Below are 17248 nucleotides of genomic sequence, written 5' to 3'. Positions count from 1 at the left end.
AAAGTTTTTTTTTATTTTAAATAAATTTGTAAATTTATTATATCTCAAAAATATAAACAGCTCTAAATAGCTAACAAACAGTGAAAAGTGTATCAAATACTGTACGACGGAGTATTTCAATGATTTTCAATCATAGATGGACGTGTTCGAACGAATGATGATAAGTACTTAAAGTAGTTGTCGCTCCATTTTAGGACAACTTCAATCGCTGCATCATCAACGTTGGACAGAGCAACAGGATTCCACCAACGATGTAGGTAATGCGCGAGCCAATGCTCCAGAAGGCGATTGAGGCCACGATCGGACCGAGGGCACGTGCTAAGGCACCAAGAGACCGAAACACTCCCAAAACGGTTCCCTTTTGGTGAAAGTCGCCGTATTTGGAGGTGAGTGTGGTCATGCACGTTACCACGAATGCAGTTGCTAAAAGGACAAAATATTAGTTGGAGGCTGGTTAATTTCAATTGAAAACTTACATATGGCAAAAAGGATCATTCCAAGGTACAGCATCGGGGATGTTTCAGCGATTCCAACGACAATAAATGCAGGAATGATTAAGTACAGTCCGCATACGGCGGAAATTTGTGTGAGTCTTTGTGGCAACCTGCGCACAACGGAACCTTGAAGAAGTGCCATTATTACACCTGAAATAAAAGAGATTTATGACTTTTAAAAACTTGATGCGATGCAATCAAAAAACCTACCAGTTGTAAGGAACATTTTAGCCTGATCGATCGAAGTGTAGTTGAATTTATGGTACATAAGGAATGTTACGGTGAACTCTAGTCCAGAGTAAATAAATAAGTAGACGAAGTAGACCAGTCCCAGGCTGCGCAGCGAACTGATATCACGTTTGGAGAGATTCTGAACTGCGGAAAATTTGAACAACGCAGGAATACTGATGTGATCGATGGCATGTGAGAGCGTGTTGATGATTTTCTTGGAACGTTTCTCCCGTGGCAAGGATTCCTTCACACACGTGACAATGAACACCACATCTAGCAGTGCCAATCCCATGGCAAAAACGGCTGGCAGCCAGAACCAGTGTGAGGTAGTTTTGTCAGCAAACCGTGAGAAAATGGCACCAATCATTGGACCAACTATAAATCCCAAGGAGAAAGCAATTCCAACCAGGGCCATCGCTTTGCCTCGATTTTGGTGGTTCGATACATCGGTAATGACCGCCATACAGATGGAGATGTTCCCTTTGCTCACACCACCCACGAATCGCGCCAGAACAAACAGTAAAAAGTTGTGCGAGTACGCCCACAGTCCATACGAGGCAGCGATTCCGACCTAGAATAAAAAGAGATTAAATGAACAATCGTGAAACCTCATCAATAGAACAAGCAAAAAGCCCTACCGCGCACACAATCATTACGGGCTTCCGGCCGTAAATGTCCGACAAGCCGCCCGCTATCGGACTCACAATGAACTGCAACAGGCTGTACATCGATCCCAAGGCACCACCGAAAAGAACCGAGTTGAACCGCTGAGGCGCACCAACCAACTCCTGGAAGCTTCGGATACTCTCCGACAAATATCCATACAATCCACCCACGTCATTCTTCTTGTAAAACTCTAGCATGGACGGCAACAGGGGTAGGATCATGGTGAAGGCCAGCAAATCTAGCAGCAAGCTCACGAAGATCAGGTACACCGTCGGATGGGTGCGCGTAATCTCCCCGATCGCTTTCGACGACTGGGCAACCACCTTTTCCCGCTGGTTCGCCTCCGTGGCCAGGTTGTTACTGTTAATGGCTGAGCTGGTCAGGCCGGAACGTTTCTTGATGACACTCATTGTGGTGTACGTCATTGTGGTATGATGATATGGGATGGTTCTGGAAGTAAAAAAAAATTATTACTACTAGTTTGTTTGTCGTTGTACTTCCCTGGGTTGGATTTATTTTTTCTCAACTGTGACAGAGAACGGTGCCACTGCCTTCCCCAAGCATTCCAAATTCCCAAAAAATCCAATTATATCGGTCCCAATTGATGCCACGCCATAATATCAATATTTCAGTTAAAACATGCAATCAAACATTTAAAAATGTATGTCTCCTTTCATTCGTATTCAAACAAAGTAAAGCATCCACTTTAACGACCCCCGGGTCTTTTGTGGTCCTTGTTGCAAGTTTCTGCTCATTTCTAGGCGTCCGAAGGTTATGTGTGGTGAGTCACCCAAAACCTCTTTTACGCAAATGGACCGACGTTTTACTTCCCCATCCGATAGAAGGCGTGTTAGGCAAATCTCGTCTCGAAAAATGCCACCGGGTCCGTCTGGGATTGAACCCAGGCCATACTGGGGTGAGAGACTACCACGCTAGCCACTACACCACCAGACCCGTCTTCGTATTCAACAAAAATATTATAATCATTTGTTCAAACGCAGATTTTTCTGAAAACTAATGAGGCCGTTGCAAATATTGTTTGACGTTTATGTCCCTCGACTCTGACACAGGGGGGGTCAAAAAAAATATAAAAATTGAAAATTATGAGCCATGGTTTTAACATTTCAATGAAAAAGTTGTTTCAAAATTTCAATTTTGAAGGGAGGGGGGCGACATAAAATTTGAAAAATATTAGCAACGACCTGACTATCAAATCAAAATGAAAACAGGACATTGAAATGTGTCAAAAGTTTTCCGTCATTAGATTTTTTCATGCAAAAAAAACTATTTTTTTTTTTTCAAAAAATGTCCTTTTTAAGCCTCTGAAAGATATCTAAAGAAAATCTAAAGAAAACTTCAATAATAAGTATTTTGTGATTCGACTTTAGTCAAAAAAGATTAAATATTGTTTTTTCCGTGCAGGTACCTAGTCCTAATTGTAACCTTCAACTTTGTCGAAGCCACCAAATCGATCAGGAAATTTCTTCTCAAGATATAGAATTTCATATATTGTACCCATTTTGTATGACCAGCCCCCAAAATTGTATGGAGACTTGTAGGGAAAAAACTAATGATGCAAATGACTTATTTTGATACAGGGAATGTATGGACAAAGCTTCATCAAAAAATTTCGTAATCGTAGTGAACTACTCAAAGTTTGAAATTGGAAGGATTGTGAGAAAGTTTTGTTCAAAACGCCAAAAATCATCAAAATTCATGATTCAAATTAGATCATTTTGAATTAAATATTATTCACGATTGACACAAAATGTGTTTTATGCATAAACAATCGTCCATATGGAGGGAAGGGAGAGGTGGGGACTAAGATGTCTAAAAAAGAGTCCGAAACAATACAGTTTGTATTATTTATGTACATTCCTGAAGGCGGTGAAGTGTACCGAAAAATTGATAAAAATGCTGTGCTATCAAATTTCGTTTCATTTATTTCGTTGTTTAATCATTACTTTTGTAAAGTTACTATCCTATGCTGATATGTGGACTGCCATTCAACAGCTGATTTATTTCAAAGTTGGGAACAGAGTTCGCGAATGCTTAAAAATCGAATAAATCTACAATTTAACAATTCCGAAAAAAAAGTTTTATTTACAAGTATCTGATGAAACTATGTTCAACTTTCTTTAGTGTCGTTTTAACTCGTAAGTTTATTTATATGTATTTTTTTTTTTCATTTTTCCTTCGTGCGAAAACAAGAATAAAAATAAGGGGTCAATTGTTTTTCCAGCATTTTTAGTTTCAGAATTATAACAGTTTTTTTTAAAGAAAATCTCTCGTAAAAAAACATTGATCCAAAAAAATTGATTTATTTCAAATGGTACTCCACTTGGTATTGCATGACCAATACATGATTCAATACATATTTGATCTGTATTGTATTGCTGTACTGCTTCTTTTCCATATTTATATGGCTTGAATTTTCGGTTGTAATTCAATAAGGGTGGTTTATCACCCACTCGCATCCGGCCTCGTAGCATTTATCTGAGTAACACCATCTAAGTAGAAATATGTGGTTGTTTTGTGGGTTAAGTAAACCGGCCTAGAATTTTAAATCATATTTCACAATGCAAACAAACGATTATTATTTACACTTTAACATTAGGCTTGTACTTATTTACTTAAATGCCCTAAATTATATGATCATTTAACTTTGTTTAATCACACACTTTTCAAGAGAAGAAGAAGCCATACGCCACCATTCGTATATTGGTCATAAATGTTTGACTAGATGCTAGGTCACGTTTTCGTTACCTTCTGGTGTTGAGATACACACTCAAATCGCTCGAACCCGGAGACGTGGATCAAATTATGCAATTTATAACTGCCTCACAATCTCCAGACTAGACAGGTTCGAAGTAGTGATAGATACTGTTGACTGTACAGGACAGCGTATCGAAGACAAAATTATCTCCGAGACCGGACTTGAGTCTCTAACATCTAATGCTTTATTTCACTTACCTTGGATGATTTTTTAACACTAAATAATACGGATATGTTCACATTTAGCACAGTTGTCGTAAGTATGACAGTCATAAGAGTACGAATGGTTTACTTTCACTTTTAGATCTTTCTTTCATCTTACGCATTTACAAGACGACGCACATAGTGGACCAACTTCACGAACGGCTGAACAACAACTATACGATACGCTACTTGGCTCGGTTCCCGGAGACCGCCGCTGACGTATCTGCTGACAAACTAAAACCATAGAAAACTGAGAAACGGAAAAAGCGGAATGGGGGATACGGTTTGGAGGTGATTCCAACAGATGGTGCTAATCGAAAGTACAATGTGATGGATAAGTGTTCATTCCTGGGTCCACTTTAAAAAGTAGCTTTCATATTTTATCTATTTTATCATACTTTTTTTCTACGGATGTTCCAATCACATCATTGCTTTTGGTAATATTTTTTTAGCATTGCACAGAATTTTTTTATTTTTGAATAACCCTCTACAACCTAACCCTGCCTTTAGACGGGCTTCGATCTAAAAAATCGCCAAAAATCAATTTTCCAACCGATTTTTGATCTTTAAAAAGCATTGGAAAGAAGAACTCTTAAAATTTTATAAAATTTAAGGGTTGGAAGTTCTACTTGTTTTATGTGGCTTTGCCAATGTTTTTAAAAATTTGGCTGTGTTTTTTACAAACATTTCCTATATTTTAAATAAAAAGAAGTATGCAGTAATTTATTTAGTGTCCCAGACAATGCCTCTACACATTTTTTTGGCATTTAAATGATGATGGTGCCATTCTATAGCAGAAAATGTGAAAAAATGCAAAAAAAATAAAAAGTGACTAAAAACGTGAAAAAATTAGATAGGTTAAATGTAATTATATTAGGTGGTAGAATAGGCCAAATGCTACCAGAAACAAACATAAACTAAGCAAGATAAATGCAAATTAAAATACTAAAAATAAAACAAGACAAACATAAAACAAGAGAAGTAAAGTTTTTCGTAGAACAAAAGTTGCTCAAAATGACCTCCAGAACACGGGAAAAATAAATATTTTCGAAAAAAAATTAAGGGTTAAGCACGGTTGAGGAAAACTACAATATATTTTGAAAATGGAAATCAACATTGCATTGCACCTAAAGTTTTCTATGATTTAGGTTCATTCAATATTTCAATGTCGAAATAATTCCTATTCTGAGCATTTTATAAAGATTAAAAAGCGGGACACTTTTGAACTTTTTACAATTTTGAATTTTGGGACCACAGATTAGAAATAGACTTCAGGAAACAAATATTAACATAACTGTAACTGTTAACGCCTATGTTAACTGTTTTGTATATTTGACCATTTATGTACTTGACCCTTGCCCATAGTGTTGCACATCTTGACGCTTTAGGAAGAAAGTGGAGATCACGATGAACAGCAGTATGATCGTTTGAGATCTCCACGGTTTCTCTCACGCACACCATGATTCTGTGTTAGTATTTGTATTTGAAGTATTGTTTTGGTTTTGAACGATTGTGATTGGCTGAATTCCAAGCAGCTGATTTTGTTTACACTTTTTTTACGCAGACATAGAGATATCCACGCGCGATAGTGTGTTAGTGTTTAACAAAATTACATACAGACATAGGCAAATCGAGTAGAATAATTCGTCTGTCACAATCAGCTGTGTCCTTTGTTATACCATGAGCACGTGGTAAACAGCTGGTTTTTAAAGGCCAGTTCGGCTACTCGATTTGCCTATGTCTGCGTAAAAATAGTGTAAACAACATCAGCTGCTTGGAATTCAGCCAATCACAATCGATCAAAACCAAAACAATACTTGAAATACAAATACTAACACAGAATTATGGTGTGCGTGAGAGAAACCGCAATACATGCGCAATCATAAAGCTCTATTATACAGTAACAAAGAATGAAGTATCGGGGGATGGCGTCGCTATTTTTAGACCACGTTTTCCACTTTTTCTCATCGAAACCGACTACTTTATCGACTTCATTTTGCTGGGCGAGATAGGACGCCGTCTATTTTTAGACGATGACTCAGCACTTTTCCACTCTTGCACTTGAAAAAACCAGATGGCAGCACGATGTAACGCCACGTCCCTATTTTGTCACTGTTTTTATTTCAAAATTTTAAAACCAGGCTTGAAATTTTGAACAATGTTTTTTGCAATTCCGTTGAATAACTTTTTTTCTCTGCCCTTCTAAGAGTGAAGTAACTGTTTAGAGTGCTTTAATGAATATTATAGCACTGTTTTGGTTTTGGACGGCATATAAAATTAAAAGTCTACTCAATAAAATAAGATAAATAGACTTTACACACAAACGTTGTTTATTGGAATTGCAATACGTTACAAAACTCGATTTTACAGCACACGTTGTATGCCTTGCTTGGGACCGGGACCGTGGTGTAGGGGTAAGCGTGATTGCCTCTCACCAAGTCGGCTTGGGTTCGATCCCAGACGGTCCCGGTGGCATTTTTCGAGACGAGATTTGTCTGATCACGCCTTCCGTCGGAAGGGAAGTAAATGTTGGTCCCGGACTAACCTACAAAGGTTAGGTCGTTAGCTCAGTCCAGGTGTAGGAGTCGTCTCCCTTGGTTCTGTCCTGGTGGAGTCGCTGGTAGGCAGTTGGACTCACAATCCAAAGGTCGTCAGTTGGAATCCCGGGGTGGATGGAAGCTAAGGTGTAAAAAGAGGTTTGCAATTGCCTCAACAATCAAGCCTTCGGACACCTAGTTTCGAGTAGGAATCTCGCAATCGAGAACGCCAAGGCAATGCTGTAGAGCGAATAATTTGATTTTTTTTTTTTTGTATACCTTGCTTACTTTTTCAAATGATCCTAAGTGCATAGGAGACCCATGGCGCATTAATTGTTTTGAACAGGTAGTCTAGATTTATACAACTCCTGACTCTATCTCCTATCCAACATCTAACTATAAATTGAATATCTTGCTTAACGTTTATTTTTATTTTTTTAAATAAAATATGACAATTTTAGATTTTCTACAAATTTTGAACTTTGAGATAACAGAACGAAAATAGATAACATCTATAGATTGGAATCTCAACACGATGGTGAAGCTTAATCGAAAATCTGATGAAGCCATTCGATTCAGCGTCCAATTTCCTCTAAACATATCTGTCGAGTTTTGCTCTATCATTTTTTGTTTCCGAAATATGGCCATTTGAAAAAAGAGGGATTTTTTTGACAAAAATTACGAAAATCGCATAACTTTGGGGCGGTGCCAAAAAAGAAGAGCTGGCCCAATTTGGTTCAAAATCCACCACCAAATTTGAGTTTGATCAGAGAAAGTGCATTTCGAGTGGTGTGCCAGTTGGCGCGAAATACTGAATATATACTGATTTCGAGAGCGTTGTTTGAGACATCGTAGATTTTACTTTTACGGATTAGATTCATAATATAATCAAATTTAAATGTTGTACGATCAAATGTGTTATAATGAGAGTTTATCCATAGTATTTGCAAAATTGTGACATTAGCATAACTGTTATTCTGTATAAAGCAATTTGTTTACAAAATTTAAAATAAAGCTTGAGATTTGGTTCTTTTTATTTGAATTAAAAAGTTTACGAGGAACACAAAACAAGTGAAACTAAGTGTTTCCTACATTAAAAGTTATTCTAAACGACCTGAAAAGAACAAAAAAAAGTTAAATAAATTACTACGATAGCAGAACGCGTTCCCAATCGCCTAATCAGCGACAAGCCTCATTATTATGGTCTAATGCACACGATAGAATCGAAGTATATTCGAAACGTTCACATCACCACAACACAAACACAGCGTGGTTACTGCGTGACGATTCGTTTACTCGGCTTAATTTGCATACGATACAAGCCGCTGACGACAAAACGTAGCAGGCCAAAAAGTCCAAAACAATCAATGAGCACATACACACACGCGCTCAGTACAAACTAACTTACTAGCAGCAGGTCATCGATGGAGGCGCGCTCGCTTGCTTGGATTTGTTCTAGTGGAGCGGTTTGGTGCTTTGTGTGCGTTCGAATACACAATACTCATTTCAAGCACTGTGAGAATCAACAACATACATTCATTCTACGATTTCAAAGATGAGATCATAACTTTTTGTGTAGCGCGAAAATGAATTTATCGCAGCGTGGATTTGTAAACATGCATCAGTCATAGAATTCGTCTGGTTCAGTTGGAGGTGTATCGTCATTTGTGGAATTCCTCAGTTTTAATTTACAATGAAGAAAATTTAGATTGCACTATCATTTAAGAGCAAATATTTGTTCGCACATTTGCAATGAGTAATCTAGTTGGCGTAGAAACTACTATAAACAGCAACAAGTGAAAAATGGCTGTCCTCTTATCCTACCATCGTCTAATTGAGAAAGATTCCCGCAATGTTAATTACTGCTGGAAAGGTGAATATTTCTTTTCTCGACAGCGATATTTTAATGCTCATTTGCATATCTTCAACAGCTTCCATCATAGCGGCACTTGTGATTGCAATTGGATCTAGTCTTGTCGTGAGCTTCAGCATGGCATCGCTTTCGGAGAGTTTTAATGAGCATTGCTTCATGAACGCAACACTTTTCATGGAGAGAAGAAAAAACGATACCAGCCAAGAGGAGTTAGAAGGAGGAGCAAACTTAACGTACAAAAACTGTATGTAACGAGTGATTTGTTGTCCTATTTATGACCTAATGCATAGATTTTTTTATATAGAGATTCTATAAGGTAGACTCATGACAAAACAAATTATTTTCCACTATGTTGAACAAGTACTCCTCAAATCTTGTTTGAGAAATTTAAAATACAATTTAATATTCTAAGCTCAGTCGGCTTTACTAATGGTAACTGCTGAAGGAAAATTAAATTCTTTAAAGAAGGAAAAAATCAACTTTAAGGGGAAATTTTTTTGTCCGCAATTATACCATTCAAGAGAGTTTTCCCTTCTATAAAGAAGGGAAAATTAAACTTTCTTCAGCAGTACTGACAGACTAGAGAGATTTCCGTTCCTTAAAAAAACTCAACTATGAAGGGAAAATTAAACTTTTGTCAGCAGTTAACACAATCAAGGCGAAATCTAAACACTTCACATTTTAAAACTGATCAGTGATCACTTTTTGAAATAAAGTATTTACATTCAGAGTAAAAAAAAACATTTCTGGGGAGCGGGTCATTCTGGGGATGGCATTTCCTAGGTATAATGTTTTCTTGGTTTCGGATGTTTGTAATGGACCCCTTAAGCGACTTTTCTACGAACAAAATGTTTAGGTACTTTGATTTGCCATGGCGTGAACCTTTTATTAATGTGTTTGTTACTTGGTATGTTTAATAGTTTGCAAACATGAACAGTGCAATCAATTTGAAAAACAAATATACTACTATGATCAAATATATTCTTTTAGACTTACCTAACACACTTCTCCACTTTTCTTTTTTAATTCCCTTTCGAATAATCATATTTTGTTATAGATATAAAAAGTAGTTATTTTTATTGAAAACATTGATAATCGTTTTAACATGGAGAATACATTTCACAGAAAGTAAATCTTCATGACTGCGAACGGAAGAAAATCAGTTGACTTGAATCAAAAAATGAGAAACTGTTCGTCGAATTCATCATCACTATCATCATCATCATCATCATCTAGAATAAATAAATTGCAAGAATATAAAGGTTAAAATTCTGAAAGTTGTAACAAGAACTTTTAATTTCAGATTCAATCAACGAGCACAAAAGTAGCTGGAGTAGTCACGAGTTTTGCGAATACTTGACGTACACCCCGTTGGTGCACGCCCTGGCGGGTGTTATTTGGCTAGCCCTCTTCACAATGCATGGCCACGGTGGAAAAGGAATTGGAAGGTTGGAGTTTAAGGTCACATTTGTTGCACTTTTTAATGTTGTTTGTTTTAGCATCATCCCGAAACCGTGGCGAATAGTATTTCCTTCGTTGATATTTTTCGCGGTGTGTCTTGTTTCGGCCACGGTCAGCGCCAGCAGGTCGAGCGAAGGGCTGAACGGATTGTGTCGGCAGTTTGACCAAATTCCGGATGGAATTAAGCTCGAGTGTGGGACTCTGTTAGCCTTCTACTCGCTGCAAGATGTGCGCAGGGAGTTGATTCCTCCGGATAGAAATTACTACCTCTTGGCTTCCTTTCCATGGCTGTGGGTTACGAGCTATGCGTGTGCGACGGTCATTTTGGTGCTACGAATCTTATTGGTCGTGGACTTCCAACTGATACGGGTTATTATCTCGACGGTGGACCCGAGCCGGACAGGAGATTTGCAAGGTTTTGTTTTAATCATTGGTTTTAACTTTCTTTTTCAACTGCTTTTAATTTTCTTACAGAAAACCAACCGCAAAGCTATGAACTTGTGATTGAAACCGCGTCAAATGAGGCCGCATTGTGAGATGATTAACAGTATTCAGGGAGTTTCTCAGCAACGAAAAAACGCATTTAGACATTTACGCCAAGTACTTCACACTACTGTATTCAGATTCTGTACTTCCTATTTAATGATTTTTCTGTATAATATATTAAACACGGACGTCCTATACACATTTCAAGAATATTTTCATAATTGTTACATGTTACAATAAATTTCTAATACATTAATGCTTTGTGTTGATCTTTTCCCAGTTAAATTGAAACGTTAATTGTAAATTTCGTAGTACACTATCAAGCCACGACGCTCCATTTGAAAGAAAACGCCGAGGACAATTTGAAAAAACCTAGCGACTCGCATGCATCTCACACCCGCGACCCACTTATCTTTTATCACCTTTCCCGAACAAACGCGCCGATCGAAGCCGCCAGGGACGGCAAACTACGCCGCCGGCCCCGATTCCAATCTGTGTCAATTATTTTCATGACGTCTTACCGTTTTTCTTGCTGCCGTTCGTTCTGACCGGGGCGATTTTCTTCTTGCGTTTCTCTCCGGACCAGTCCGCATCGTCCTCGTCGTCTTCGTCGGCCCCGAAGTAGTTTCCGCCGTCCCGAGTGTTGGCAATGCGCCGACTAGCAATTCGAGACGAGTTGCGACCCATTCCTACAGCCGGAGGACGAAATTAACACAGTTTACTTATAACATAATCCACAATTGCTCTTACCCATGCACTTTTCCAGGTGCGGTGCGAACCGGGACGCGGCCACAATCCGGTTGCAGTTCGGGCAGCTGCAGTCGATGGCCTTTTTGCTGTTGGTCGACCCGAACACGTCCATGTCCGGCATGTCGACGATCGTGAACGACTTGGGGTCTTCCGGTTGGCCCTCGATGGCCGCTACGGAACCGGTTTTGTACGCGTGATGAACCTCGAACACGATGCCCAGAATCGACTCGTCAATCAGCGAGTTCAGCAGGTAGTTTGCGGCCTTTTCGCGTGTGTCCGGATCGCTCATGAAGTTCCGGAACTCGGTCAGCAGTTCCGTTTCGTCGGCGTACTCAATGTGCACCGGTTCTGACTCACTCATTTTGAACTGATCTTAGGGTTCGCCGTAATTACCGTAAAAATTCTACGGCTCACGACCGGAACTTTAGCGAAACATTTGTTTTTATTTACATATGTTGACCTGTTTTTACGCTCCTGTACACCGTTATTTGCGAATTTATACTTTTTTCGATTTCAGGAAAACTACTCATTTTTATGGTTTGTACAATACAAATCAAGCAAAAAAAAAATGGGGAAAAAATTGGGTGAAATTGAGTACTAAAGCCCTATGTAAATTTGTATGTACAGCAATAAAAAACACCATTAAAAACCATTTCTAATCCCTTTTTTCATTATGATAGAAAAAATATTGACAAGACAACAATTTTTCGATGGATCAACTATGGTCGTTGATGGTTCCCTTGCACCCTTACCAAAAATCATGATTTTTTGAGTTCCAAATCCCACTTTTCATACGATTTTTTGAGTTCAGGTACTACAACCATAAAAATGGTTATACGGGTTGAACTGAAAAAATCGTACACGCAAAATCCACATAACACAGATCTGTGTAAAATTTGTCACAGATCGCCCAAAACCGGGAATACACAGAATCTGTGTAAAAGGCTTGTACACAGAAGTGTGTACAGCCGTTGTCTGTCAAATCTGTGTAATTTTTCAACCAGTGACCTGTGTAAAATTTTACACAGATGTGGGTAAATTATTTCAGGCACATTTTTTACTTCTAGATTAATAAAAAACGTTTTAAATACTTTAATTAAATCAAAATAAAACAAGATTGATGTTTATTGATGTTCAACAGTGTCTGTCGCTGAATTATTTTACATCTTTCGGTAGATATCATATTGGACGATCATTCGAGCTGTCACCGTTGGCGCGTAAACATCGTCGTCGAATTGTAGCTCTCGCGAAAGATAATTTATTAGTGCTCCCGGTGTGTTACCCAGCACCCTGGGGAAACGAAAGCAGCCCAAGCCGCCGCCGCTGCCCGGCGAAGGCGATACCGGCCGGGATAGTGCATCGCAGATCGTGCAGCGGGTGGACTACAAGAAGGCCCGCAAACAGCAGAAAGAAAAGGTGGTGACGCCGCCGTCTTCGAGACGCCGCCGAAGAAATTCCACCGGTGGTATCTCATCGATTTCGGACCAGCTCAACGAACATCGGCCACTGACCCAACCCGGGAGGTCTTCCGGAGGATTCCCGACGGCGAATCAGTTCGAGATGCTCGACTTCGACATCTCCGGCGATGAGGCAGAAAACGTAAACAATGGCGGCGGTGGTGGAACTTTTGCCGTTGGTGATGGTGCTGCTGGTGGTGATGCTGCTGGTAGTAATGTGAAAAATCCGCCTCCTGCTCCCGCAAAAATACGCTGTCCGCCGATTTTCGTCCACGGTTCCAGTGTCCCAGCGCTTAATCGACTGATGTCAACAACCCAGCTGGGCGCCGACGATTATCACCTGCGGGTAAACAAAGGGTACATCCAGATCAGGGTGTCGACTAAATCCCACTTTACTTCTGTGGTGAGTACTTTGAAGCAGGCAAATGTCCAGTTCTACACCCACGGGACCAGTGATGAAACCCCGGTGAAAATCGTCCTTTCCGGATTGCCAGTGTTTCCGGTAGAAGAAGTTAGGCGGGAACTCGAAGATGTGTTTCTGCGTCCCACAAGTGTGCGTCAGATGGGGAAATCGAAGCACGGTGATTACGCGCTATACCTGCTGCAGTTTGAGAAGGGAACCGTGAAACTTCAGGAGCTGCAACAAATCAAGGCGCTGTTCAACGTGATCGTCCGTTGGAGGCACTACTCCAAGAAGAAGTCGGACGTCGTCCAGTGTTTCCGGTGCCAGCAGTACGGCCACGGGATGAGAAACTGCCATCTGGAGGCCAAGTGCGTGAAGTGTGGTGAGCGCCACCAGACGACCGCATGCGCACTCCCGCGCGAGCCGACGTCGTGGTCAACGACGACCGCTCACAAATCCGTTGTGCTAACTGCAGCCAAAATCACACAGCGAACTACAAGGGTTGCCCCACCCGCCTCAAGTACCTGCAGGACTTGAAGGCAAAGAAGAAAACGAGTCCCGCCAGCAGAAGCAACCTTCCGAAGGTGTCTGCAGTTCCTGCGCCTGCCCCCAGGCCACAAGGTGGTGACTTGAGCCAGCTGCTCGGCAGCATCGCGAATCCTGGGGTCTCGTACTCGCAAGCAGTGCAGGGCCAGCCCGAGTCGTCAACCCTGTTCACCGTCGAGGAGTTCATGTGCCTAGCCAGTGAACTCTTCACTAGGCTTTCGAATTGCCAGTCGAAGGCCATGCAATTCCTCGCCCTCAGCGAGCTCATTATCAAGTTTGTTTATAATGGCCAACCTTAGCTCGCTGAAGGTGATGAATTGGAACTGCCGTTCCATCCGCAACAAGGTTGTGGAATTTTTCCACTTCCTCGAAGCTCACGAAATCGACATCGCTGCAATCACGGAGACCTGGCTGCAGCTCAACAACTCGGTGTACCACGAAAGCTACACCATTGTTCGCGCGGACCGTAACTCACCGGATGCTGCTCGAGGGGGAGGAGTTGCACTTCTGGTGCGTAACGGGATAAAGTACTCCAAGCTCGAAACTTCGACCCGGGCAATCGAGTCCGTTGGGGTCACGATCAATGTGGATCTCGCACCAGTGAACATCGTTGCTGTTTACTACCCTGGCTCGACCCGCAGGGCAACGCTTTGTCAATTCCGACGCGAAATACGGCAGCTCAGCAGCATCGATGGGTCAGTCTTCCTGGTGGGTGACCTGAACGCGCGACATAGGATGTGGAACTGTGCCAGGGCCAACAAAGCAGGACAAATCTTGCACCAAGAGTACGAGTCCAAGGACATCTACATACACGCTCCGGATACTCCCACCCGCTGCCCCGCTGGACGAGGGAGGCCTTCCACGCTGGACCTGGTCATCTCAAACAACCTGGTGCAGATGTCGAAGCCGATAACGCACGTCGAATTGTCGTCGGACCATCTGCCGGTCACTTTTAAGATCGACGCTGACGTTCCAGTCGCCCCGGCTGGAAGACTCGTCCGATGCTTCGACAGAGCGAACTGGAGTACATTTGCTCGCTCGATCGAGCGGGAGGTCGACCTTAACGCAAGCTGGATCAACGATTTGGATCGCTCGGAGAAAATCGACGACGCCATCGACAAGTTCACCGCCATCCTGAAAGCTGCTGAGGAATCCGCTGTCCCTTCGCGTAGGATCCTACCTCAGAAGAAAGACATTCCCGACGAGCTGAAGCTGCTAATCCGGCTGAGGAACGTACGGCGTAGGCAGTTCATCCGAAGACGTGACCCGCTCATCGGAGCGGTGGTGACCCACCTGAACAACGTCATCAGCACCAAAAGCGCCGCACACCGCTACAAAAACTTCGGCTCCTTACTAAGGACGCTGGACAACGGCAGCAACAAGTTCTGGAAGCTTACCCGCAACCTCCGGAACACGGTCAAGTACAGTCCCCCGCTGAACGTCAACGGAGACCTCGTAGCGAGCCCTTCAGCGAAAGCCGAAGCGCTCGCTAGTGCATTCGCCGCTGCCCACAACAACGAGCAACCAGGTGATCCCGAAACATCGGCTGCTGTGGAGAACGCGCTTGGCCACATCCGAGCGACAACTCCTCCCGTGCCTCCGGCCGCCCTTGTCAAGCCGAAAGAGGTCAAGGCGATCATCCGCACGCTCAAAAACCGGAAGTCTCCTGGGCAAGACGGAATCCGGAATACGTGCCTCAAGCAGCTGCCAAGAAAAGGGTTGGTCGTCCTGACCAAAATCTTCAACGCTTGCCTGGCCTTGGGCTACTTTCCGGCCGGCTGGAAACACGCGAACGTGATCGCCATCCCAAAGGCGAACAAGGACATAACCAATCCAGGTAACTACCGCCCGATCAGCCTTTTGAGCAGCCTGAGCAAACTCCTGGAACGGGTGATCCTCGTCCGGATAAACCGTCACCTGGAGACGGAGCAACTCATTCCACACGAGCAGTTCGGCTTCAAGCCGGGGCACTCAACGGTGCACCAACTCGCCCGTATCTCGGAGATGGTGAAGCGCGGTTTCCTGGCGGGAAGTCAACCGGCATGATCCTTCTCGACGTCGAAAAAGCCTACGACTCCGTGTGGCAGGACGCCGTGGTCTACAAGCTCTTCCGCTCGAACCTCCAGCCATTCCTGGTCAAGATCGTCGAGTCGTTCCTGACAAATCGTTCGTTTACGGTGACGGTGAATGGCGAGCGTTCTTCCGTCCACAACATCCCCTTCGGCGTGCCCCAAGGATCAGTGCTGAGCCCGACTCTCTACAACATCCTCACCTCCGACGTGCCGATGATCGATGGAGTGTCGTACGCATTCTTTGCGGATGACACTGCATACTTGGCATCGGACAAGGACCCGAAGATCGTCGTCACCCACCTACAAGCGGCACAGAACAACCTCGAGGAGTTTCAGCGGAAGTGGCGCATCAAGCTGAACGCTGGGAAAACCCAGTCCATCTTCTTCACCAGGAGGCGTGCTGCTCGGCACCTTCCCCGCAGATCGATCAGCGTCAAAGGCCAGCCTGCAACGTGGGACGACGAAGTCACGTACCTGGGAGTGGTGCATGACAAGAAGCTAAAGTACGACAAGCACGTGAACTACATCATCGGGAAGGTGGATCGGTCCACCAAAGCGCTCTACTCCCTGCTGAATCGGCGGTCGAAGCTGAGCATCAAGAACAAGTCGCTGGTGGTCAAGTGCATCATCCGTCCAATGCTGACCTACGCTGCTGCGGTCTGGGGCAACTGCGCCAAATCGCACCGTAAGCGACTCCAGGTGAAGCAGAATAAGCTGCTCAAGATGGTGCACAACCTGGACCCGTGGTACCCAACCGACGATCTACACAAGCTGGCCGGCGTCGACACCGTTGACGCAAGCATCGAAAGGGCAACGAGAACCTTCAGGACTTCGTGTGGGATGTCAACGAATCCGCTCATCGAAGCACTCCTCCGCCAACAACTGTGATATTAGTTTTTAAGCCAAACATAGATCTAGGGTTTTTTCTCAAAAATTATTTTCCCTAAAAGAACACCCAGTTAGCAAAATCTAAACGTAGAAATATGTATCCTCCCTGCAAAGGCTTATGGACTATCTACAATCACTTAGCTTAGAACATCTAAGTAAAGTAGTTACTTAGGAAAGTCTGCAACTTACGTTTGTCATCCACAATCAACTTAGAAAACTTGCTGGGCTGATATACGTTGCTATGCAGTTGTTTGTTTACCTTTGATATGGAAACGTCAACTTACCGTAGATTTTGAAATTTTCCAAACCAAACGTCAGTTTCTAATTTGATTACTTTTCCATTGTAGAAACTCAGATTCATTTCCATTGATTCAAATTCCTAAGCTAAGTGAAATTTTCTAAGCT

The 17248-nt window shown here is 42.5% G+C and overlaps 3 protein-coding genes across 3 annotated transcripts; 1 reads left to right on the top strand and 2 right to left on the bottom strand.

The window, feature by feature from the left end:
• Positions 1-14: 14 nt before the first annotated feature.
• On the bottom strand, positions 15-4556 carry LOC6034774 (major facilitator superfamily domain-containing protein 10). The gene is made up of 5 exons (XM_001844995.2): positions 4365-4556; positions 1364-1841; positions 705-1296; positions 477-644; positions 15-423 (listed from the first exon to the last, which is right to left on the bottom strand). Exons 2-5 carry the CDS (start codon positions 1814-1816, stop codon positions 191-193), a joined length of 1446 nt encoding a protein of 481 aa, XP_001845047.2. The 5' UTR covers positions 1817-1841; positions 4365-4556; the 3' UTR covers positions 15-190.
• Positions 4557-8306: 3750 nt separating this feature from the next.
• LOC119765233 lies at positions 8307-10980 on the top strand. Its single transcript, XM_038248704.1, has 5 exons — positions 8307-8780; positions 8839-9024; positions 10084-10228; positions 10280-10656; positions 10716-10980. Exons 1-5 carry the CDS (start codon positions 8711-8713, stop codon positions 10775-10777), a joined length of 840 nt encoding a protein of 279 aa, XP_038104632.1. The 5' UTR covers positions 8307-8710; the 3' UTR covers positions 10778-10980.
• Positions 10832-12105, bottom strand: LOC6034775 (SAGA-associated factor 11 homolog). The gene is made up of 2 exons (XM_001844996.2): positions 11478-12105; positions 10832-11416 (listed from the first exon to the last, which is right to left on the bottom strand). The coding sequence occupies exons 1-2, from the start codon at positions 11836-11838 to the stop codon at positions 11235-11237; spliced, it is 543 nt and encodes a 180-aa protein (XP_001845048.2). The 5' UTR covers positions 11839-12105; the 3' UTR covers positions 10832-11234.
• Between the last annotated feature and the right edge of the window lie 5143 nt (positions 12106-17248).

This window comes from Culex quinquefasciatus, chromosome 1 (assembly GCF_015732765.1).
Source record: "Culex quinquefasciatus strain JHB chromosome 1, VPISU_Cqui_1.0_pri_paternal, whole genome shotgun sequence".
In the NCBI taxonomy this organism is placed as follows: domain Eukaryota; kingdom Metazoa; phylum Arthropoda; class Insecta; order Diptera; family Culicidae; genus Culex; species Culex quinquefasciatus.
The sequence above is the reverse complement of the archived record's forward strand: the minus strand, read 5'-3'. Positions and strand labels throughout refer to the sequence as shown.